A 26,078-nucleotide genomic window follows, 5' to 3' on the forward strand; every position below is an offset into this window, starting at 1 on the left:
ATATTGTAATTATTCGCCTACCTCCTCATGCCTTTTGCACACATTGTATATAGACTCCCCTTTTTTTTTTCCTACTGTGTTATTGACTTGTTAATTGTTTACTCCATGTGTAACTCTGTGTTCTCTGTTCACACTGCTATGCTTTATCTTGGCCAGGTCGCAGTTGTAAATGAGAACTTGTTCTCAACTAGCCTACCTGGTTAAATAAAGGTGAAATAAAAAAATAAAAAAATAAATATCTCCGCTAGTACTGTGTCTAGACAGGCCCAGCTCTCACCTTTCCTTTCCTCAGTTCGTTGTAAACGTCTTTGTACTGTTGGAACTTCTCCAGCTCAGCTTTGACCAGAACCTGTCTGATGTGCATCACCTCTTCTACTGTTAGAGCCAGACACTCTACAGGGTAGCAGAAGTCCTCCTGAAATAACACACACACACACACACACACACACACACACACACACACACACACACACACACACACACACACACACACACACACAGTTAGCTGATTAGCTTTAACAAAGTAGCCTGGGTACATGCATATACATTTGAGTAATTTAGCAGATGCATTTATCCAGAGCAACATGCAATTTGTGCATTCATCATAATAGAGCTAGCTGGGACAACCAGATAGGTGCAGTGAAATGTTTTGTTTTACAGGGTCAGCCACAGTAGTACATCATCCCGGAGCAAATTAGGGTTAAGTGCCTTGCTCAAGGACAGACAGATTTGTCACCTTGTCGGCTCGGGTAATGGAACCAGTGACCTTTCGGTTACTGACCCAACGCTCTAACCGCTAGGCCACCCTGTCTGTTTGTGCCATCATGCCAAACAGGTGTGGTCCCAGGCTATTATCACAGCTTCAAAGCTCTATGACAATGGAAAGGCTCAACCTGCCATAGAGGAGCTGTAACTATATTCTGACAGCATGAAAATGAGGCGATCACATTAAAGTGAAAACGATCCCTTTAACAGAGTCTAAAAGCTAGCCACCTCACCCGTTACCGCGCCACCACACCCGTTACTTTAACCCGCCACCTCACCCGTTAAGTTATGGCGCCACCTCACCCGTTACGTTACCGCGCCACCTCACCCGTTACGTTACCGCGCCACCTCACCCGTTACGTTACCGCGCCACCTCACCCGTTACCGCGCCACCTCACCCGTTACCGCGCCACCTCACCCGTTACTTTAACCCGCCACCTCACCCGTTACGTTACCGTGCCACCTCACCCGTTACGTTACCGCGCCACCTCACCCGTTACGTTACCGCGCCACCTCAACCGTTACTTTACCACGCCACCTCACCCGTTACGTTACCCCGCCACCTCACCCGTTACGTTACCGCGCCACCTCACCCGTTACGTTACCGCGCCACCTCACCCGTTACCGCGCCACCTCACCCGTTACGTTACCGCGCCACCTCACCCGTTACGTCACCGCGCCACCTCACCCGTTACGTTACCGCGCCACCTCACCCGTTACGTTACCCCGCCACCTCACCCGTTACGTTACGGCGTCACCTCACCTGTTACGTTACCGCGCCACCTCACCCGTTACCGCGCCACCTCACCCGTTACCGCGCCACCTCACCCGTTACGTTACCCCGCCACCTCACCCGTTACGTTACTGCGCCACCTCACCCGTTACGTTACCGCGCCACCTCAACCGTTACCGCGCCACCTCACCCGTTACGTTACCGCGCCACCTCACCCGTTACGTCACCGCGCCACCTCACCCGTTACGTCACCGCGCCACCTCACCCGTTACGTTACCCCGCCACCTCACCCGTTACGTTATGGCGTCACCTCACCTGTTACGTTACCGCGCCACCTCACCCGTTACCCCGCCACCTCACCCGTTACCCCGCCACCTCACCCGTTACGTTACCCCGCCACCTCACCCGTTACGTTACTGCGCCACCTCACCCGTTACGTTACTGCGCCACCTCACCCGTTACCCCACCACCTCACCCGTTACGTTACCCCACCACCTCACCCGTTACGTTATGGCGCCAGCTCACCCGTTACGTTACCGCGCCACCTCACCCGTTACCCCGCCACCTCACCCGTTACGTTACCCCGCCACCTCAACCGTTACGTTACCCCGCCACCTCACCCGTTACGTTACCCCGCCACCTCACCCGTTACGTTACTGCGCCACCTCACCCGTTACGTTACCGCGCCACCTCACCCGTTACGTTACCCCGCCACCTCACCCGTTACGTTACCGCGCCACCTCACCCGTTACGTTACCGCGCCACCTCACCCGTTATGTCACCGCGCCACCTCACCCGTTACGTTACCGCGCCACCTCACCCGTTACGTCACCGCGCCACCTCACCCGTTACGTCACCGCGCCACCTCACCCGTTATGTCACCGCGCCACCTCACCCGTTACGTTACCGCGCCACCTCATCCGTTACGTTACCCCGCCACCTCACCCGTTACGTTACCGCGCCACCTCACCCGTTACGTTACCGCGCCACCTCACCCGTTATGTCACCGCGCCACCTCACCCGTTACGTCACCGCGCCACCTCACCCGTTACGTTACCGCGCCACCTCACCCGTTACGTTACCCCGCCACCTCACCCGTTACGTTACGGCGTCACCTCACCCGTTACGTTACCGCGCCACCTCACCCGTTACCGCGCCACCTCACCCGTTACGTTACCGCGCCACCTCACCCGTTACGTTACCGCGCCACCTCACCCGTTACGTTACCCCGCCACCTCACCCGTTACGTTACCGCGCCACCTCACCCGTTATGTCACCGCGCCACCTCACCCGTTACGTCACCGCGCCACCTCACCCGTTACGTCACCGCGCCACCTCACCCGTTACGTTACCGCGCCACCTCACCCGTTACGTTACCCCGCCACCTCACCCGTTACGTTACCGCGCCACCTCACCCGTTGCGTTACCGCGCCACCTCACCCGTTATGTCACCGCGCCACCTCACCCGTTACGCCACCGCGCCACCTCACCCGTTACGTTACCGCGCCACCTCACCCGTTACGTTACCCCGCCACCTCACCCGTTACGTTACGGCGTCACCTCACCTGTTACGTTACCGCGCCACCTCACCCGTTACCGCGCCACCTCACCCGTTACGTCACCGCGCCACCTCACCCGTTACGTTACCGCGCCACCTCACCCGTTACGTTACCCCGCCACCTCACCCGTTACGTTACGGCGTCACCTCACCTGTTACGTTACCGCGCCACCTCACCCGTTACCGCGCCACCTCACCCGTTACGTCACCGCGCCACCTCACCCGTTACGTTACCGCGCCACCTCACCCGTTACGTTACCCCGCCACCTCACCCGTTACGTTACGGCGTCACCTCACCTGTTACGTTACCGCGCCACCTCACCCGTTACCGCGCCACCTCACCCGTTACGTTACCGCGCCACCTCACCCGTTACGTTACCGCGCCACCTCACCCGTTACGTTACCCCGCCACCTCACCCGTTACGTTACCGCGCCACCTCACCCGTTATGTCACCGCGCCACCTCACCCGTTACGTCACCGCGCCACCTCACCCGTTACGTCACCGCGCCACCTCACCCGTTACGTTACCGCGCCACCTCACCCGTTACGTTACCCCGCCACCTCACCCGTTACGTTACCGCGCCACCTCACCCGTTACGTTACCGCGCCACCTCACCCGTTATGTCACCGCGCCACCTCACCCGTTACGTCACCGCGCCACCTCACCCGTTACGTTACCGCGCCACCTCACCCGTTACGTTACCCCGCCACCTCACCCGTTACGTTACGGCGTCACCTCACCTGTTACGTTACCGCGCCACCTCACCCGTTACCGCGCCACCTCACCCGTTACGTCACCGCGCCACCTCACCCGTTACGTTATGGCGTCACCTCACCTGTTACGTTACCGCGCCACCTCACCCGTTACCCCGCCACCTCACCCGTTACTCCCGCCACCTCACCCGTTACCCCGCCACCTCACCCGTTACCCCGCCACCTCACCCGTTACGTTACCCCGCCACCTCACCCGTTACGTTACTGCGCCACCTCACCCGTTACGTTACTGCGCCACCTCACCCGTTACCCCGCCACCTCACCCGTTACCCCGCCACCTCACCCGTTACGTTACCCCGCCACCTCACCCGTTACGTTACTGCGCCACCTCACCCGTTACCCCACCACCTCACCCGCGTTACCCCACCACCTCACCCGTTACGTTATGGCGCCAGCTCACCCGTTACGTTACCGCGCCACCTCACCCGTTACCCCGCCACCTCACCCGTTACCCCGCCACCTCACCCGTTACGTTACCCCGCCACCTCAACCGTTACGTTACCCCGCCACCTCACCTGTTACGTTACCGCGCCACCTCACCCGTTACGTTACCGCGCCACCTCACCCGTTACCCCGCCACCTCACCCGTTACGTTACCCCGCCACCTCAACCGTTACGTTACCCCGCCACCTCAACCGTTACGTTACCCCGCCACCTCAACCGTTACGTTACCCCGCCACCTCAACCGTTACGTTACCCCGCCACCTCACCCGTTACGTTACCGCGCCACCTCACCCGTTACGTTACTGCGCCACCTCACCCGTTACCCCACAACCTCACCCGTTACCCCACAACCTCACCCGTTACGTTACCCCACAACCTCACCCGTTACGTTATGGCGCCAGCTCACCCGATACGTTACCGCGCCACCTCACCCGTTAAGTTATTGCGCCACCTCACCCGTTACTTTACCGCGCCACCTCACCCGTTACGTTACCGCGCCACCTCACCCGTTACGTTACCGCGCCACCTCACCCGTTACGTTACCGCGCCACCTCACCCGTTAAGTTACCGCGCCACCTCACCCGTTACGTTACCGCGCCACCTCACCCGTTACGTTACCGCGCCACCTCACCCGTTACGTTACCGCGCCATCTCACCCGTTACCGCGCCACCTCACCCGTTACCACGCCACCTCACCCGTTACGTTACCGCGCCACCTCAACCGTTACGTTACCGCGCCACCTCAAACGTTTCTTTACCGCGCCACCTCACCCGTTACGTTACCGCGCCAGCTCTCCCATTACGGCGCCACCTCACCCGTTACGGCGCCACCTCACCCGTTACGGCGCCACCTCACCCGTTACGTTACCGCCCCACCTCACCCGTTACTTTACGGTGCCACCTCACCCGTTACGTTACAGAGCCACCTTACCCGTTACTTTACGGCGCCACCTCACCCGTTACATTCCCGCGCCACCTCTCCCGTTACGTTACCGCGCCACCTCACCCGTTACGTCACCGCACCATCTCAACCGTTACGTTACCGCGCCACCTCACCCGTTACGTTACCGCGCCACCTCACCCGTTACGTTACCGCGCCACCTCACCCGTTACGTTACCGCGCCACCTCAACCGTTATGTTACCGCGCCACCTCAACCGTTACCGCGCCACCTCAACCGTTACGTTACCGCGCCACCTCACACGTTACGTTATTACACCTTCTCACCCGTTACGTTACCGCGCCACCTCACCCGTTACGTTACCTGGCCACCTCACCATGTACGTTACCGCGCCACCTCACCCGTTACGTTACCGAGCCACCTCACCCGTTACGTAATTACACCTTCTCACCCTTTACGTAATTACACCTTCTCACCCGTTACGTTACCGCGCCACCTCACCCGTTACGTTATTACACCTTCTCACCCGTTACGTTACCGAGCCACCTCACCCGTTACGTTATTACACCTTCTCACCCGTTACGTTACCACGCCACCTCACCCGTTACGTTACCGCGCCACCTCACCCGTTACGTTATTACACCTTCTCACCCGTTACGTTACCGCGCCACCTCACCCGTTACATTACCGCGCCACCTCACCCGTTACGTTATTACACCTTCTCAACCGTTACGTTACCGCGCCACCTCACCCGTTACGTTATTACACCTTCTCACCCGTTACGTTACCGCGCCACCTCACCCGTTACGTTATTACACCTTCTCACCCGTTACGTTACCGCGCCACCTCACCCGTTACGTTACCCGGCCACCTCACCATGTACGTTACCGCGCCACCTCACCCGTTACGTTACCGCGCCACCTCACCCGTTACGTTACCGCGCCACCTCACCCGTTACGTTACCGCGCCACCTCACCCGTTACGTTACCGCGCCACCTCACCATGTACGTTACCGCGCCACCTCACCCGTTACGTTACCCGGCCACCTCACCATGTACGTTACCGCGCCACCTCACCCGTTACGTTACCGCGCCACCTCACCCGTTACGTTACCGCGCCACCTCACCCGTTACGTTACCGCGCCACCTCACCCGTTACGTTACCCGGCCACCTCGCCATGTACGTTACCGCGCCACCTCACCCGTTACGTTACCGCGCCACCTCACCCGTTACGTTATTACACCTTCTCACCAGTTACGTTACCGCGCCACCTCACCCGTTACGTTATTACACCTTCTCACCCGTTACGTTACCGCGCCACCTCACCCGTTACGTTATTACACCTTCTCACCCGTTACATTACCCAGCCACCTCACCCGTTACGTTATTACACCTTCTCACCCGTTACGTTAACACGCCACCTCACCCGTAACGTTACCGCGCCACCTCACCCGTTACGTTATTACACCTTCTCACCCGTTACGTTACCGCGCCACCTCACCCGTTACGTTATTACACCTTCTCAACCGTTACGTTACCGCGCCACCTCACCCGTTACGTTATTACACCTTCTCACCCGTTACGTTACCGCGCCACCTCACCCGTTACGTTATTACACCTTCTCACCCGTTACGTTACCGCGCCACCTCACCCGTTACGTTATTACACCTTCTCACCCGTTACGTTACCGCGCCACCTCACCCGTTACGTTATTACACCTTCTCACCCGTTACGTTACCGCGCCACCTCACCCGTTATTATTACACCTTCTCACCCGTTACGTTACCGCGCCACCTCACCCGTTACGTTATTACACCTTCTCACCCGTTACGTTACCGCGCCACCTCACCCGTTACGTTATTACACCTTCTCACCCGTTACGTTACCGCGCCACCTCACCCGTTACGTTACCCAGCCACCTCACCATGTACGTTACCGCGCCACCTCACCCGTTACGTTACCACGCCACCTCACCCGTTACGTTACCGCGCCACCTCACCCGTTACGTTACCCGGCCACCTCACCATGTACGTTACCGCGCCACCTCACCCGTTATGTTACCCGGCCACCTCACCATGTACGTTACCGCGCCACCTCACCATGTACGTTACCGCGCCACCTCACCCGTTACGTTACCGCGCCACCTCACCCGTTACGTTACCGCGCCACCTCACCCGTTACTACGCCACCAGCATGATATTATTCCCAGGGAGCACACAGAGCATGCCCAGACTGATGATGATGAAGTCAACAACACAGCAGCTCTGAGCCCATCGAAACACCCAGTGAGTCATGTAGTTAGTTGGAGTGTATAAAGTCTAAAATGTGTTGCCAAACCATGTTAGTTTTAAGATTATAAATTGCATTAGGTGATCCTTGATGAAGTAATTGGGTGCGTTCCAGGTCATCTATTTATTTATTTTTTGCAGATAGGGGTCCAATAATCTCTGAATATTGCAATATTATACATCAATGTGGTGATGACCTGGACGGCATCCATAGCTGAATGGAGTGACATAATACATCCATGACATACCACCTTAGCACCACTGCTGGGGGCGGGGTTTTCCACCTGACATAAAGGAAATAAAATAGTTCAGGAGAACTCATTGGAGCACTGACTTCTCCTCCAGAATACCATTCTAACATCATATCTGTCTCTGGAGATGCCAAACACACTATAATAATACCATTATATCTGCCTCTGGAGATGCCAAATACACTATAATAATACCATTATATCTGCCGCTGGAGATGCCACACACACTATAATAATACCATTATATCTGCCTCTGGAGATGCCACACACACTATAATAATACCATTATATCTGCCTCTGGCGATGCCACACACACTATAATAATACCATTATATCTGCCTCTGGAGATGCCACACACACTATAATAATACCATTATATCTGCCTCTGGAGATGCCAAATACACTATAATAATACCATTATATCTGCCTCTGGAGATGCCACACACACTATAATAATACCATTATATCTGCCTCTGGAGATGCCAAATACACTATAATAATACCATTATATCTGTCTCTGGAGATGCCACACACACTATAATAATACCACTATATCTGCCTCTGGAGATGCCAAATACACTATAATAATACCATTATATCTGCCTCTGGAGATGCCACACACACTATAATACTACCATTATATCTGCCTCTGGAGATGCCAAATACACTATAATAATACCATTATATCTGCCTCTGGAGATGCCAAATACACTATAATAATACCATTATATCTGTCTCTGGAGATGCCACATACACTATAATAATACCATTATATCTGCCTCTGGAGATGCCACACACACTATAATAATACCATTATATCTGCCTCTGGAGATGCCACACACACTATAATAATACCATTATATCTGCCTCTGGAGATTCCACATACACTATAATAATACCATTATATCTGCCTCTGGAGATGCCACACACACTATAATAATACCATTATATCTGCCTCTGGAGATGCCACACACACTATAATAATACCATTATATCTGCCTCTGGAGATGCCACACACACTATAATAATACCATTATATCTGCCTCTGGAGATGCCACACACACTATAATAATACCATTATATCTGCCTCTGGAGATGCCAAATACACTATAATAATACCATTATATCTGCCTCTGGAGATGCCACACACACTATAATAATACCATTATATCTGCTTCTGGAGATGCCAAACACACTATAATAATACCATTATATCTGCCTCTGGAGATGCCACACACACTATAATAATACCATTATATCTGCTTCTGGAGATGCCAAACACACTATAATAATACCATTATATCTGCCTCTGGAGATGCCACACACACTATAATAATACCATTATATCTGCCTCTGGAGATGCCACACACACTATAATAATACCATTATATCTGCCTCTGGAGATGCCACACACACTATAATAATACCATTATATCTGCCTCTGGAGATTCCACATACACTATAATAATACCATTATATCTGCCTCTGGAGATGCCACACACACTATAATAATACCATTATATCTGCCTCTGGAGATGCCAAATACACTATAATAATACCATTATATCTGCCTCTGGAGATGCCAAATACACTATAATAATACCATTATATCTGCCTCTGGAGATGCCACACACACTATAATAATACCATTATATCTGCCTCTGGAGATGCCAAATACACTATAATAATACCATTATATCTGCCTCTGGAGATGCCACATACACTATAATAATACCATTATATCTGCCTCTGGAGATGCCAAATACACTATAATAATACCATTATATCTGCCTCTGGAGATGCCACACACACTATAATAATACCATTATATCTGCTTCTGGAGATGCCAAACACACTATAATAATACCATTATATCTGCCTCTGGAGATGCCACACACACTATAATAATACCATTATATCTGCTTCTGGAGATGCCAAACACACTATAATAATACCATTATATCTGCCTCTGGAGATGCCACACACACTATAATAATACCATTATATCTGCCTCTGGAGATGCCACACACACTATAATAATACCATTATATCTGCCTCTGGAGATGCCACACACACTATAATAATACCATTATATCTGCCTCTGGAGATTCCACATACACTATAATAATACCATTATATCTGCCTCTGGAGATGCCACACACACTATAATAATACCATTATATCTGCCTCTGGAGATGCCACACACACTATAATAATACCATTATATCTGCCTCTGGAGATTCCACATACACTATAATAATACCATTATATCTGCCTCTGGAGATGCCAAATACACTATAATAATACCATTATATCTGCCTCTGGAGATGCCAAATACACTATAATAATACCATTATATCTGCCTCTGGAGATTCCACATACACTATAATAATACCATTATATCTGCCTCTGGAGATGCCACACACACTATAATAATACCATTATATCTGCCTCTGGAGATGCCACACACACTATAATAATACCATTATATCTGCCTCTGGAGATGCCAAATACACTATAATAATACCATTATATCTGCTTCTGGAGATGCCAAACACACTATAATAATACCATTATATCTGCCTCTGGAGATGCCACACACACTATAATAATACCATTATATCATTATACACTATATATACAAAAGCATGTGGACCCCCCTTCAAATTAGTGGATTCTAGTGGATTAGTGGATTCTCAGCCACACCTTTTGCTGACAAGTGTATGAAATCAAGAACACAGTCATGCAATCGCCAAAGACAAACATTAGCAGTAGAATGGCCTTACTGAAGAGCACAGTGGCATGCAACATGGTATGGTCGTAGGATGCCACCTTTCCAACAAGTCAGTTCATCACATTTCTGTCCTGCTAGAGCTGCCCCAGTCAACTGTAAGTGCTGTTATTGTGAGGTTGAAACGTCTAGGAGCAACAACGGCTCAGCCGCGAAGTGGTAGGCCACACAAGTTCCCAGAACGATACTGCCGTGTGCTGAAGCACGTAGCCCGTAAAAATCGTCTGTCCTCGGTTGCAACACTCACTACAGAGTTTCAAAATGCCTCTGGAAGCAACGTCAGCAGCAGCACACAAACCTAAGAGGGAGAGCTAGACCGGAGGGAGAGCGAGAATAGAGGGAGAGTATAGACAGAAGGGGGGGGGTGGAGTGATAATAGAGGGAGAATGAGATGGTAAGGCAGGTAGTTGGTTCTGAAGGTAGAGATGGTAAGGCAGGTAGTTGGTTCTGAAGGTAGAGATGGTAAGGTGGGTAAGTTGGTTGTGAAGGTGTAGAGATGGTAAGGTAGGTAGTTGGTTCTGAAGGTAGAGATGGTAAGGTGGGTAGTTGGTTCTGAAGGTGTAGATGGTAAGGCAGGTAGTTGGTTCTGAAGGTGTAGATGGTAAGGCAGGTAGTTGGTTTTGAAGGTAGAGATAATAAGGCAGGTAGTTGGATCTGAAGGTGAAAATGGTAAGGTAGGTAGTTGGTTCTGAAGGTAGAGATGGTAAGGCAGGTAGTTGGTTCTGAAGGTAGAGATGGTAAGGCAGGTAGTTGGTTCTGAAGGTAGAGTTGGTAAGGCAGGTAGTTGGTTCTGAAGGTAGAGATGGTAAGGCAGGTAGTTGGTTCTGAAGGTAGAGATGGTAAGGTAGGTAGTTGGTTCTGAAGGTAGAGATGGTAAGGCAGGTAGTTGGTTCTGAAGGTGGAGTTGGTAAGGCAGGTAGTTGGTTCTGAAGGTGGAGTTGGTAAGGCAGGTAGTTGGTTCTGAAGGTAGAGATGGTAAGGTGGGTAGTTGGTTGTGAAGGTGTAGAGATGGTAAGGCAGGTAGTTGGTTCTGAAGGTGTAGATGGTAAGGTAGGTAGTTGGTTCTGAAGGTGTAGAGATGGTAAGGTGGGTAGTTGGTTCTGAAGGTAGAGATGGTAAGGTAGGTTGTTTGTTCTGAAGGTGTAGAGATGGTAAGGTGGGTAGTTGGTTCTGAAGGTGGAGAGATGATAAGGTAGGTAGTTGGTTCTGAAGGTGGAGAGATGATAAGGTTGGACTTTCTGCTACACCTTTTCCAGAAACACCTCTTTCTCTCTCTCTCTAGGAGACTGAGCCATCTGCCTGCTGGATGGGCTAATTCAGATGAATCATATTACATGAGAGATTCCTCTTTTCTGTTTTCATGTATACTCCATCACTGTGCAGCACAGGAGGTTGGTGGCACCTTAAAGGGGAATGGAAACACTTTAGGAAGTAAATCTAAGCTGTATTAATTAAATCCACTAATACTAAACATGTGCATTTAACACAAAAACATCTCTATATTTACTATTTTGATCGTCAACAAGGTTTATTTGAGCTATGGTCAGCACTATTTTAAATCACCATAGTAGCGACTGGCAGGAATCAGCAAATTGTCTGTGGTATTGAGTTTTCGCGCGGAGAGTGAATTGAAGAGAGAGTGTTAGGACAACGAAGATGGCAACAAAACGTAGTAATTCAAACATGAACTGTATAGCAACCGGCTGTAGGAATTGGCTCCAAAAAAAATCCCTCGGTAAACTACCATCGGCTGCCCAAGGATCCACAACTTCTGAGGAAGAGGCTCCATGTCCAGAAGAGGAAGGACGTGCCAGCTCGAGCGAACAGGATCTGCAGCCAGCCCTTCGCGGAGGAAAGGCACTTTTGATGCGGCAACCGGGAGTTTCCGAATGGAAAGGAGTCACAGGCCTCCGCTGAAGCCCTCTGCTTGCACCTCTATTTTACATTTCAATGGTTATGGTGTAGGGGTTACCGCCCGACCATAGACCGACCATCAGCAAATTGAATGCAGTCTATCACAGTGCCATCTGTTTTGTCACCAAAGCCCCATATACTACCCACCACTGCAACCTGTGTGCTGTCGTCGGCTGTCACCAAACCCACTGGCTCCAGGTCATCTATAAGTCTTTGCTAGGTAAAGCCCCGCCTTATCTCAGCTCACTGGTCACCATAGCAACACACACCCTTAGCACACGCTCCAGCGGGTAGATCTCACTGGTCATCCCCAAAGCCAATTCCTACTTTGGCCGCCTTTCCTCCCAGTTCTCTGCTACCAACGACTGGAACGAACTGCAAAAATTACTGAAGCTGGAGACTCATATCTCCTTCACTAACTTTGAGCATCATCTGTCAGAGCTCACAGATCACTGCAGCTGTACATAGCCCATCTGTAAATAGCCCACCCAACTACCTCATCCCCATACTGTTATTTATTTTGCTCCTTTGCACCCCAGTATCTCTACTTGTACATTCATCTTCTGCACATCGATCACTCCAGTGCCCTCCATGACACACTGCCTGACCTGACCAGCACCAGCCCTCCATGTGTTCCTAGTCCCCCTCCATGACACACTGCCTGACCTGACCAGTACCACCCTCCATGACACACTGCCTGATCTGACCAGTACCAGCCCTCCATGACACACTGCCTGATCTGACCAGTACCAGCCCTCCATGACACACTGCCTGACCTGACCAGTACCAGCCCTCCATGACACACTGCCTGATCTGACCAGTACCAGCCCTCCATGACACACTGCCTGACCTGACCAGCACCAGCCCTCCATGTGTTCCTAGTCCCCCTCCATGACACACTGCCTGACCTGACCAGTACCAGCCCTCCATGACACACTGCCTGATCTGACCAGTACCAGCCCTCCATGACACCCTGCCTGACCTGACCAGTACCAGCCCTCCATGACACACTGCCTGATCTGACCAGTACCAGCCCTCCATGACACAGTGCCTGACCTGACCAGTACCACCCTCCATGACACACTGCCTGATCTGACCAGTACCAGCCCTCCATGACACACTGCCTGACCTGACCAGTACCAGCCCTCCATGTGTTCCTAGTCCCCCTCCATGAAACCCTGCCTGACCTGACCAGTACCAGCCCTCCATGTGTTCCTAGTCCCCCTCCATGACACACTGCCTGACCTGACCAGTACCAGCCCTCCATGACACACTGCCTGATCTGACCAGTACCAGCCCTCCATGACACACTGCCTGACCTGACCAGTACCAGCCCTCCATGTGTTCCTAGTCCCCCTCCATGAAACCCTGCCTGACCTGACCAGTACCAGCCCTCCATGACACCCTGCCTGACCTGACCAGTACCAGCCCTCCATGACACACTGCCTGATCTGACCAGTACCAGCCCTCCATGACACACTGCCTGACCTGACCAGCACCAGCCCTCCATGACACACTGCCTGACCTGACCAGTACCAGCCCTCCATGTGTTCCTAGTCCCCCTCCATGACACACTGCCTGACCTGACCAGCACCAGCCCTCCATGTGTTCCTAGTCCCCCTCCATGACACACTGCCTGACCTGACCAGTACCAGCCCTCCATGACACACTGCCTGACCTGACCAGTACCAGCCCTCCATGACACCCTGCCTGACCTGACCAGTACCAGCCCTCCATGACACACTGCCTGACCTGACCAGTACCAGCCCTCCATGACACACTGCCTGATCTGACCAGTACCAGCCCTCCATGACACACTGCCTGACCAGTACCAGCCCTCCATGACACACTGCCTGACCTGACCAGCACCAGCCCTCCATGTGTTCCTAGTCCCCCTCCATGACACACTGCCTGATCTGACCAGTACCAGCCCTCCATGACACACTGCCTGATCTGACCAGTACCAGCCCTCCATGACACAGTGCCTGATCTGACCAGTACCAGCCCTCCATGACACCCTGCCTGATCTGACCAGTACCAGCCCTCCATGACACAGTGCCTGATCTGACCAGTACCAGCCCTCCATGACACAGTGCCTGATCTGACCAGTACCAGCCCTCCATGACACAGTGCCTGATCTGACCAGTACCAGCCCTCCATGACACAGTGCCTGATCTGACCAGTACCAGCCCTCCATGACACAGTGCCTGATCTGACCAGCACCAGCCCTCCATGACACAGTGCCTGATCTGACCAGTACCAGCCCTCCATGACACACTGCCTGACCTGACCAGTACCAGCCCTCCATGACACAGTGCCTGATCTGACCAGTACCAGCCCTCCATGACACACTGCCTGACCTGACCAGCACCAGCCCTCCATGAAACACTGCCTGACCTGACCAGTACCAGCCCTCCATGTGTTCCTAGTCCCCCTCCATGACACACTGCCTGACCTGACCAGCACCAGCCCTCCATGAAACACTGCCTGACCTGACCAGCACCAGCCCTCCATGTGTTCCTAGTCCCCCTCCATGACACACTGCCTGACCTGACCAGTACCAGCCCTCCATGACACAGTGCCTGACCTGACCAGTACCAGCCCTCCATGAAACCCTGCCTGACCTGACCAGTACCAGCCCTCCATGACACCCTGCCTGACCTGACCAGTACCAGCCCTCCATGAAACACTGCCTGACCTGACCAGTACCAGCCCTCCATGACACACTGCCTGACCTGACCAGTACCAGCCCTCCATGACACACTGCCTGATCTGACCAGTACCAGCCCTCCATGACACAGTGCCTGATCTGACCAGTACCAGCCCTCCATGAAACCCTGCCTGACCTGACCAGTACCAGCCCTCCATGACACCCTGCCTGACCTGACCAGTACCAGCCCTCCATGACACACTGCCTGACCTGACCAGTACCAGCCCTCCATGACACACTGCCTGACCTGACCAGTACCAGCCCTCCATGACACACTGCCTGACCTGAACAGTACCAGCCCTCCATGACACAGTGCCTGACCTGACCAGTACCAGCCCTCCATGACACACTGCCTGACCTGACCAGTACCAGCCCTCCATGACACACTGCCTGACCTGACCAGTACCAGCCCTCCATGACACACTGCCTGACCTGACCAGTACCAGCCCTCCATGACACACTGCCTGATCTGACCAGTACCAGCCCTCCATGACACACTGCCTGACCAGTACCAGCCCTCCATGACACACTGCCTGACCTGACCAGCACCAGCCCTCCATGACACACTGCCTGACCTGACCAGCACCAGCCCTCCATGTGTTCCTAGTCCCCCTCCATGACACACTGCCTGACCTGACCAGTACCAGCCCTCCATGACACACTGCCTGATCTGACCAGTACCAGCCCTCCATGACACACTGCCTGACCTGACCAGCACCAGCCCTCCATGACACACTGCCTGATCTGACCAGTACCAGCCCTCCATGACACACTGCCTGACCTGACCAGTACCAGCCCTCCATGTGTTCCTAGTCCCCCTCCATGAAACCCTGCCTGACCTGACCAGTACCAGCCCTCCATGACACACTGCCTGATCTGACCAGTACCAGCCCTCCATGACACACTGCCTGACCTGACCAGCACCAGCCCTCCATGTGTTCCTAGTCCCCCTCCATGACACACTGCCTGACCTGACCAGTACCAGCCCTCCATGACACAGTGCCTGACCTGACCAGTACCAGCCCTCCATGTGTTCCTAGTCCCCCTCCATGACACACTGCCTGACCTGACCAGTACCAGCCCTCCATGTGTTCCTAGTCCCCCTCCATGACACACTGCCTGATCTGACCAGTACCAGCCCTCCATGACACACTGCCTGACCTGACCAGTACCAGCCCTCCATGACACACTGCCTGACCTGACCAGTACCAGCCCTCCATGACACCCTGCCTGACCTGACCAGTACCAGCCCTCCATGACACCCTGCCTGACCAGTACCAGCCCTCCATGACACACTGCCTGACCTGACCAGCACCAGCCCTCCATGACACACTGCCTGACCTGACCAGCACCAGCCCTCCATGTGTTCCTAGTCCCCCTCCATGACACACTGCCTGATCTGACCAGTACCAGCCCTCCATGACACACTGCCTGACCAGTACCAGCCCTCCATGACACACTGCCTGACCTGACCAGCACCAGCCCTCCATGACACACTGCCTGACCTGACCAGCACCAGCCCTCCATGACACCCTGCCTGACCTGACCAGTACCAGCCCTCCATGACACACTGCCTGATCTGACCAGCACCAGCCCTCCATGACACAGTGCCTGACCTGACCAGTACCAGCCCTCCATGACACACTGCCTGATCTGACCAGTACCAGCCCTCCATGACACACTGCCTGACCTGACCAGCACCAGCCCTCCATGTGTTCCTAGTCCCCCTCCATGAAACCCTGCCTGACCTGACCAGTACCAGCCCTCCATGACACCCTGCCTGACCTGACCAGTACCAGCCCTCCATGACACACTGCCTGATCTGACCAGCACCAGCCCTCCATGTGTTCCTAGTCCCCCTCCATGAAACCCTGCCTGACCTGACCAGTACCAGCCCTCCATGACACACTGCCTGACCTGACCAGTACCAGCCCTCCATGACACACTGCCTGACCTGACCAGCACCAGCCCTCCATGTGTTCCTAGTCCCCCTCCATGACACACTGCCTGATCTGACCAGTACCAGCCCTCCATGACACACTGCCTGACCTGACCAGCACCAGCCCTCCATGTGTTCCTAGTCCCCCTCCATGACACACTGCCTGACCTGACCAGTACCAGCCCTCCATGACACACTGCCTGATCTGACCAGTACCAGCCCTCCATGACACCCTGCCTGACCTGACCAGTACCAGCCCTCCATGACACACTGCCTGACCTGACCAGTACCAGCCCTCCATGACACACTGCCTGACCTGACCAGTACCAGCCCTCCATGACACACTGCCTGATCTGACCAGTACCAGCCCTCCATGACACACTGCCTGACCTGACCAGTACCACCCTCCATGACACACTGCCTGACCTGACCAGTACCACCCTCCATGACACACTGCCTGATCTGACCAGTACCAGCCCTCCATGACACACTGCCTGACCTGACCAGTACCACCCTCCATGACACACTGCCTGACCTGACCAGTACCAGCCCTCCATGACACACTGCCTGACCTGACCAGTGCCAGCCCTCCATGACACACTGCCTGATCTGACCAGTACCAGCCCTCCATGACACACTGCCTGATCTGACCAGTACCAGCCCTCCATGACACACTGCCTGACCTGACCAGAACCAGCCCTCCATGACACACTGCCTGACCTGACCAGTACCAGCCCTCCATGACACACTGCCTGACCTGACCAGTACCAGCCCTCCATGACACACTGCCTGACCTGACCAGTACCAGCCCTCCATGTGTTCTTAGTCCCCCCCCCATGACACACTGCCTGACCTGACCAGTACAACCCTCCATGACACACTGCCTGACCTGACCAGTACCAGCCCTCCATGTGTTCTTAGTCCCCCCCCCATGACACACTGCCTGACCTGACCAGTACCAGCCCTCCATGAAACACTGCCTGACCTGACCAGTACCAGCCCTCCATGACACACTGCCTGACCTGACCAGTACCAGCCCTCCATGACACACTGCCTGACCTGACCAGTACCAGCCCTCCATGACACACTGCCTGACCTGACCAGTACCAGCCCTCCATGACACACTGCCTGATCTGACCAGTACCAGCCCTCCATGACACACTGCCTGACCTGACCAGTACCAGCCCTCCATGACACACTGCCTGACCTGACCAGTACCAGCCCTCCATGACACACTGCCTGACCTGACCAGTACCAGCCCTCCATGACACACTGCCTGACCTGACCAGTACCAGCCCTCCATGACACACTGCCTGACCTGACCAGTACCAGCCCTCCATGTGTTCCTAGTCCCCCCCCCATGACACACTGCCTGACCTGACCAGTACCAGCCCTCCATGAAACACTGCCTGACCTGACCAGTACCAGCCCTCCATGACACACTGCCTGACCTGACCAGTACCAGCCCTCCATGACACACTGCCTGACCTGACCAGTACCACCCTCCATGACACACTGCCTGACCTGACCAGTACCACCCTCCATGTGTTCCTAGTCCCCCCCATGACACAGTGCCTGACCTGACCAGTACCAGCCCTCCATGACACACTGCCTGACCTGACCAGTACCAGCCCTCCATGACACACTGCCTGATCTGACCAGTACCAGCCCTCCATGTGTTCCTAGTCCCCCCCATGACACAGTGCCTGACCTGACCAGTACCAGCCCTCCATGAAACACTGCCTGACCTGACCAGTACCAGCCCTCCATGACACACTGCCTGATCTGACCAGTACCACCCTCCATGACACAATGCCTGAACTGACCAGTACCAGGTCATTCAGCAAGTAAGTTACCTCAGAGAAACCATCTCACAGTAGGGCAGGGAGATGGGACAATATGCCATTTGAACCATCATACAATGTGTTTGAAAACACGAGGCCAACCAGGTAATTGAAAACACGATGCCAACCAGGTAATTGAAAACACGAGGCCAACCAGGTAATTGAAAACATGAGGCTTGACTGTCTGTAGCACACAGTAGTGTAGACTATAATACCATGGTGAGGCTGTCTGTAGCACACAGTAGTGTACACTATAATACCATGGTGAGGCTGTCTGTAGCACACAGTAGTGTAGACTATAATACCATGGTGAGGCTGTCTGTAGCACACAGTAGTGTACACTATAATACCATGGTGAGGCTGTCTGTAGCACACAGTAGTGTAGACTATAATACCATGGTGAGGCTGTCTGTAGCACACAGTAGTGTACACTATAATACCATGGTGAGGCTGTCTGTAGCACACAGTAGTGTAGACTATAATACCATGGTGAGGCTGTCTGTAGCACACAGTAGTGTAGACTATAATACCATGGTGAGGCTGTCTGTAGCACACAGTAGTGTAGACTATAATACCATGGTGAGGCTGTCTGTAGCACACAGTAGTGTAGACTATAATACCATGGTGAGGCTGTCTGTAGCACACAGTAGTGTAGACTATAATACCATGGTGAGGCTGTCTGTAGCACACAGTAGTGTACACTATAATACCATGGTGAGGCTGTCTGTAGCACACAGTAGTGTAGACTATAATACCATGGTGAGGCTGTCTGTAGCACACAGTAGTGTACACTATAATACCATGGTGAGGCTGTCTGTAGCACACAGTAGTGTAGACTATAATACCATGGTGAGGCTGTCTGTAGCACACAGTAGTGTACACTATAATACCATGGTGAGGCTGTCTGTAGCACACAGTAGTGTAGACTATAATACCATGGTGAGGCTGTCTGTAGCACACAGTAGTGTAGACTATAATACCATGGTGAGGCTGTCTGTAGCACACAGTAGTGTAGACTATAATACCATGGTGAGGCTGTCTGTAGCACACAGTAGTGTAGACTATAATACCATGGTGAGGCTGTCTGTAGCACACAGTAGTGTAGACTATAATACCATGGTGAGGCTGTCTGTAGCACACAGTAGTGTACACTATAATACCATGGTGAGGCTGTCTGTAGCACACAGTAGTGTAGACTATAATACCATGGTGAGGCTGTCTGTAGCACACAGTAGTGTAGACTATAATACCATGGTGAGGCTGTCTGTAGCACACAGTAGTGTAGACTATAATACCATGGTGAGGCTGTCTGTAGCACACAGTAGTGTAGACTATAATACCATGGTGAGGCTGTCTGTAGCACACAGTAGTGTAGACTATAATACCATGGTGAGGCTGTCTGTAGCACACAGTAGTGTACACTATAATACCATGGTGAGGCTGTCTGTAGCACATAGTAGTGTAGACTATAATACCATGGTGAGGCTGTCTGTAGCACACAGTCGTGTACATACCAGAGACTTGGAGCTCTGTCTGGTGGGGGCTGTGAAGGGTCGTACGCTGGTGGGGGGCTCCTTCTCAATGGAGTGTCTCCTCTGAGGGGAGGGGCGACTGTCAGGCTGGGGAGTCATGGTGATGGGCAGGAACCTAGGGGGTGCTGGAGGGGAGAGAGAGAAGACAGGCTAGAAGGATGGAGGGAACAGGCAGTTTTTATTTTTTTACATTTACTCCTCAATTTCAGTCTTGTCTCATCGCTACAACTCCCGTAAGGACTCGGGAGAGGCGAAGGTCGAGAGCCGTGCGTCCAGCACAAGCTGCACTGCTTCTTGACACACTGCTCTCTTAACCTGCAAGTCAGCCGCACCAATGTGTCAGAGAAAACACCGTACACCTGGCGACCGTGTCAGCGTGCACCCTGCCCAATCCGCCACAGGAGTCGCTAGTGCGCGATGGAACAAGAACATCCCTGCCGGCCAAACCCTCCTCTATCCCGGACGACGCTGGCCAAACCCTCCTCTATCCCGGTCGACGCTGGCCAAACCCTCCTCTATCCCGGACGACGCCGGCCAAACCCTCCTCTATCCCGGACGACGCTGGGCCAATTGTGCGCCGCCTCATGGGTCTCCCGGTCGCACCAGCCTGGACTCGAACCAGGATTTGTAGTGGCACAGCTAGCAACTGCGATGCAGCGTCTTAGACCACCACACCACTCGGGAGGCCCTGGGAACAGGCAGTTTGAGAGTGTAGTGCACTAAATTTGACCAGGGCCAATAGGACTATAGTAGTGCCCTACATTTGACCAGGGCCCATAGGACTAAAGTAGTGCACTACATTTGACCAGGGCCCAAAGGACTAAAATAGTGCACTACATTTGACCAGGGCCAATAGGACTAGAGTAGTATCACTTCTGCTTTATCCCAACACATGGTAACACACAGTAAGACAACACCCCCCCCCTCCCCTCCTTTACACTGCTGCTACTCTGTTTATCATCTATGCAGTCACTTTAACCATACCTACATGTACATACTACATACTACTCTTCCGGTTCCGGGTTGGAGCGAGCGGTCGCATCTACACTTCGGTCCGCAGGTAGTATAACTTTTCATTACATTTCATTATAGTACAACGGTTGATTTGTCTAATCTTAGCAATTTCTTCTTAGCTAGCTACATAGCCGTCTTTGTATCAAAGATAATTGCGTAATTATCGTATTTCGTCGTACTAACGTAGTCTACACTGCTTTCTGCCCAGCAGCTAGCTAACGTCCACTAGCACAGCAGCTAGCTAACGTCCACTAGCACTGTAGAAACTATTACACTCAACGACTCGATTAGTGTAGTGTTAGCTAGCTACATAGTTGTCTTTGCTGATCGTATTTTGTCGTCCTAACGTAGTCTACACTGCTTTCTGCCCAGCAGCTAGCTAACGTCCACTAGCACAGCAGCTAGCTAACGTCCACTAGCACTGTAGAAACTATTACACTCAATGACTCGATTAGTGTAGTGTTAGCTAGCTACATAGTTGTCTTTGCTGTCTTCGTATCCAAGGTAATTGTGTAGCTTAGAGTGTGTAGACTTAGAGTGATTATCTTAATTTACCGAGGTTAGCTAGCCAGCTATTTGTCGTCCTTAACGTAGGAGTCACTGCTAGCTAGCTAGCCAACAGCTAGCCAACGTCTTCCGAATTGAACTTCAACAACCCGGTCAACATTCCGCCTCGCTCCACAGGTAGTATCACATTTTCATTTCACTTCATTACAGTACAACGGTTTGATTTGTTTGATCGTAGCTAGCTAGCTACTTAGCCGTCTTTGTATCTAAGACAATTGTGTAGTCTGGAGCGATTTTCTAGGTTAGCTACCCAGCTATTGTCGTTCTTTTAACGTAACGTTACGTAATCAACACTGCTAGCTAGCCAGCTAGCCCCGAATAGCAGCACTGTAGAAACTATTACACTCGACGGAACGACTTGATTAGTGTAGTGTCAACAACGTAGCCACTGCCAGCTAGCCTACTCCAGCAGTACTGTATCATTTCAATCATTTTAGTCAATAAGATTCTTGCTACGTAAGCTTAACGTTCTGAACATTCGATAAGTGTAGTCCACTTGTCATTCCAATCTCCTTTGCATTAGCGTAGCCTCTTCTGTAGCCTGTCAACTATGTGTCTATCTATCCCTGTTCTCTCCTCTCTGCACAGACCATACAAACGCTCCACACCGCGTGGCCGCGGCCACCCTAATCTGGTGGTCCCAGCGCGCACGACCCACGTGGAGTTCCAGGTCTCCGGTAGCCTCTGGAACTGCCGATCTGCGGCCAACAAGGCAGAGTTCATCTCAGCCTATGCCTCCCTCCAGTCCTCGACTTCTTGGCACTGACGGAAACATGGATCACCACAGACAACACTGCTACTCCTACTGCTCTCTCTTCGTCCGCCCACGTGTTCTCGCACACCCCGAGAGCTTCTGGTCAGCGGGGTGGTGGCACCGGGATCCTCATCTCTCCCAAGTGGTCATTCTCTCTTTCTCCCCTTACCCATCTGTCTATCGCCTCCTTTGAATTCCATGCTGTCACAGTTACCAGCCCTTTCAAGCTTAACATCCTTATCATTTATCGCCCTCCAGGTTCCCTCGGAGAGTTCATCAATGAGCTTGATGCCTTGATAAGCTCCTTTCCTGAGGACGGCTCACCTCTCACAGTCCTGGGCGACTTTAACCTCCCCACGTCTACCTTTGACTCATTCCTCTCTGCCTCCTTCTTTCCACTCCTCTCCTCTTTGACCTCACCCTCTCACCTTCCCCCCCTACTCACAAGGCAGGCAATACGCTCGACCTCATCTTTACTAGATGCTTTTCTTCCACTAACCTCATTGCAACTCCCCTCCAAGTCTCCGACCACTACCTTGTATCCTTTTCCCTCTCGCTCTCATCCAACACTTCCCACACTGCCCCTACTCGGATGGTATCGCGCCGTCCCAACCTTCGCTCTCTCTCCCCCGCTACTCTCTCCTCTTCCATCCTATCATCTCTTCCCTCTGCTCATACCTTCTCCAACCTATCTCCTGATTCTGCCTCCTCAACCCTCCTCTCTTCCCTTTCTGCATCCTTTGACTCTCTATGTCCCCTATCCTCCAGGCCGGCTCGGTCCTCCCCTCCCGCTCCGTGGCTCGACGACTCACTGCGAGCTCACAGAACAGTGCTCCGGGCAGCCGAGCGGAAATGGAGGAAAACTCGCCTCCCTGCGGACCTGGCATCCTTTCACTCCCTCCTCTCTACATTTTCCTCCTCTGTCTCTGCTGCTAAAGCCACTTTCTTCCACTCTAAATTCCAAGCATCTGCCTCTAACCCTAGGAAGCTCTTTGCCACCTTCTCCTCCCTCCTGAATCCTCCTCCCCCTCCCCCCCCCTCCTCCCTCTCTGCAGATGACTTCGTCAACCATTTTGAAAAGAAGGTCGACGACATCCGATCCTCGTTTGCTAAGTCAAACGACACCGCTGGTTCTGCTCACACTGCCCTACCCTGTGCTCTGACCTCTTTCTCCCCTCTCTCTCCAGATGAAATCTCGCTTCTTGTGACGGCCGGCCGCCCAACAACCTGCCCGCTTGACCCTATCCCCTCCTCTCTTCTCCAGACCATTTCCGGAGACCTTCTCCCTTACCTCACCTCGCTCATCAACTCATCCCTGACCGCTGGCTACGTCCCTTCCGTCTTCAAGAGAGCGAGAGTTGCACCCCTTCTGAAAAAACCTACACTCGATCCCTCCGATGTCAACAACTACAGACCAGTATCCCTTCTTTCTTTTCTCTCCAAAACTCTTGAACGTGCCGTCCTTGGCCAGCTCTCCCGCTATCTCTCTCAGAATGACCTTCTTGATCCAAATCAGTCAGGTTTCAAGACTAGTCATTCAACTGAGACTGCTCTTCTCTGTATCACGGAGGCGCTCCGCACTGCTAAAGCTAACTCTCTCTCCTCTGCTCTCATCCTTCTAGACCTATCGGCTGCCTTCGACACTGTGAACCATCAGATCCTCCTCTCCACCCTCTCCGAGTTGGGCATCTCCGGCGCGGCCCACGCTTGGATTGCGTCCTACCTGACAGGTCGCTCCTACCAGGTGGCGTGGCGAGAATCTGTCTCCTCGCCACGCGCCCTCACCACTGGTGTCCCCCAGGGCTCTGTTCTAGGCCCTCTCCTATTCTCGCTATACACCAAGTCACTTGGCTCTGTCATAACCTCACATGGTCTCTCCTATCATTGCTATGCAGACGACACACAATTAATCTTCTCCTTTCCCCCTTCTGATGACCAGGTGGCGAATCGCATCTCTGCATGTCTGGCAGACATATCAGTGTGGATGACGGATCACCACCTCAAGCTGAACCTCGGCAAGACGGAGCTGCTCTTCCTCCCGGGGAAGGACTGCCCGTTCCATGATCTCGCCATCACGGTTGACAACTCCATTGTTTCCTCCTCCCAGAGCGCTAAGAACCTTGGCGTGATCCTGGACAACACCCTGTCGTTCTCAACTAACATCAAGGCGGTGGCCCGTTCCTGTAGGTTCATGCTCTACAACATCCGCAGAGTACGCCCCTGCCTCACACAGGAAGCGGCGCAGGTCCTAATCCAGGCACTTGTCATCTCCCGTCTGGATTACTGCAACTCGCTGTTGGCTGGGCTCCCTGCCTGTGCCATCAAACCCCTATAACTCAGCCAGAACGCCGCAGCCCGTCTGGTGTTCAACCTTCCCAAGTTCTCTCACGTCACCCCGCTCCTCCGCTCTCTCCACTGGCTTCCAGTTGAAGCTCGCATCCGCTACAAGACCATGGTGCTTGCCTACGGAGCTGTGAGGGGAACGGCACCGCAGTACCTCCAGGCTCTGATCAGACCCTACACCCAAACAAGGGCACTGCGTTCATCCACCTCTGGCCTGCTCGCCTCCCTACCACTGAGGAAGTACAGTTCCCGCTCAGCCCAGTCAAAACTGTTCGCTGCTCTGGCCCCCCCAATGGTGGAACAAACTCCCTCACGACGCCAGGACAGCGGAGTCAATCACCACCTTCCGGAGACACCTGAAACCCCACCTCTTCAAGGAATACCTAGGATAGGATAAGTAATCCTTCTCACCCCCTCCCCTCCCCCTTAATGATTTAGATGCACTATTGTAAAGTGGCTGTTCCACTGGATGTCAGAAGGTGAATTCACCAATTTGTAAGTCGCTCTGGATAAGAGCGTCTGCTAAATGACTTAAATGTAAATGTAAATGTAATACTACCTCAATTAGACCAACTAACCGGTGCCCCTGCACATTGACTCGGTACCGGTACCCCCTGTATATAGCCTCCACATTGACTCTGTACCGGTACCCCCTGTATATAGTCTCCACATTGGCTCTGTACCGGTACCCCCTGTATATAGCCTCCACATTGACTCTGTACCGGTACCCCCTGTATATAGCCTCCACATTGACTCTGTACCGGTACCCCCTGTATATAGCCCCCACATTGACTCTGTACCGGTACCACCTTTATATAGTCTCCACATTGACTCTGTACCGTAACACCCTGTATATAGCCTCCACATTGACTCTGTACTGGTACCACCTGTATATAGTCTCCACATTGACTCTGTACCGTAACACCCTGTATATAGCCTCCACATTGACTCTGTAC

At 52.9% G+C, this 26,078-nt stretch overlaps 1 protein-coding gene across 1 annotated transcript in view; it reads right to left on the reverse strand.

Annotated features, from left to right (window-relative positions):
* Window positions 1-26,078, reverse strand: part of LOC135551665 (protein spire homolog 1-like) — a 123,184-nt gene that overhangs the window by 22,980 nt on the left and 74,126 nt on the right. Inside the window, exons 12-13 of the mRNA XM_064982843.1 lie at window positions 20,427-20,569; window positions 278-415 (exon numbers count right to left, since the gene is read on the reverse strand). Of these exons, the coding sequence (XP_064838915.1) occupies window positions 278-415; window positions 20,427-20,569 (281 nt within the window). The remainder of the gene's footprint in view (window positions 1-277; window positions 416-20,426; window positions 20,570-26,078) is intronic.

The sequence above is a fragment of the Oncorhynchus masou genome, chromosome 13 (genome assembly GCF_036934945.1).
Source record: "Oncorhynchus masou masou isolate Uvic2021 chromosome 13, UVic_Omas_1.1, whole genome shotgun sequence".
In the NCBI taxonomy this organism is placed as follows: Eukaryota; Metazoa; Chordata; class Actinopteri; order Salmoniformes; family Salmonidae; genus Oncorhynchus; species Oncorhynchus masou.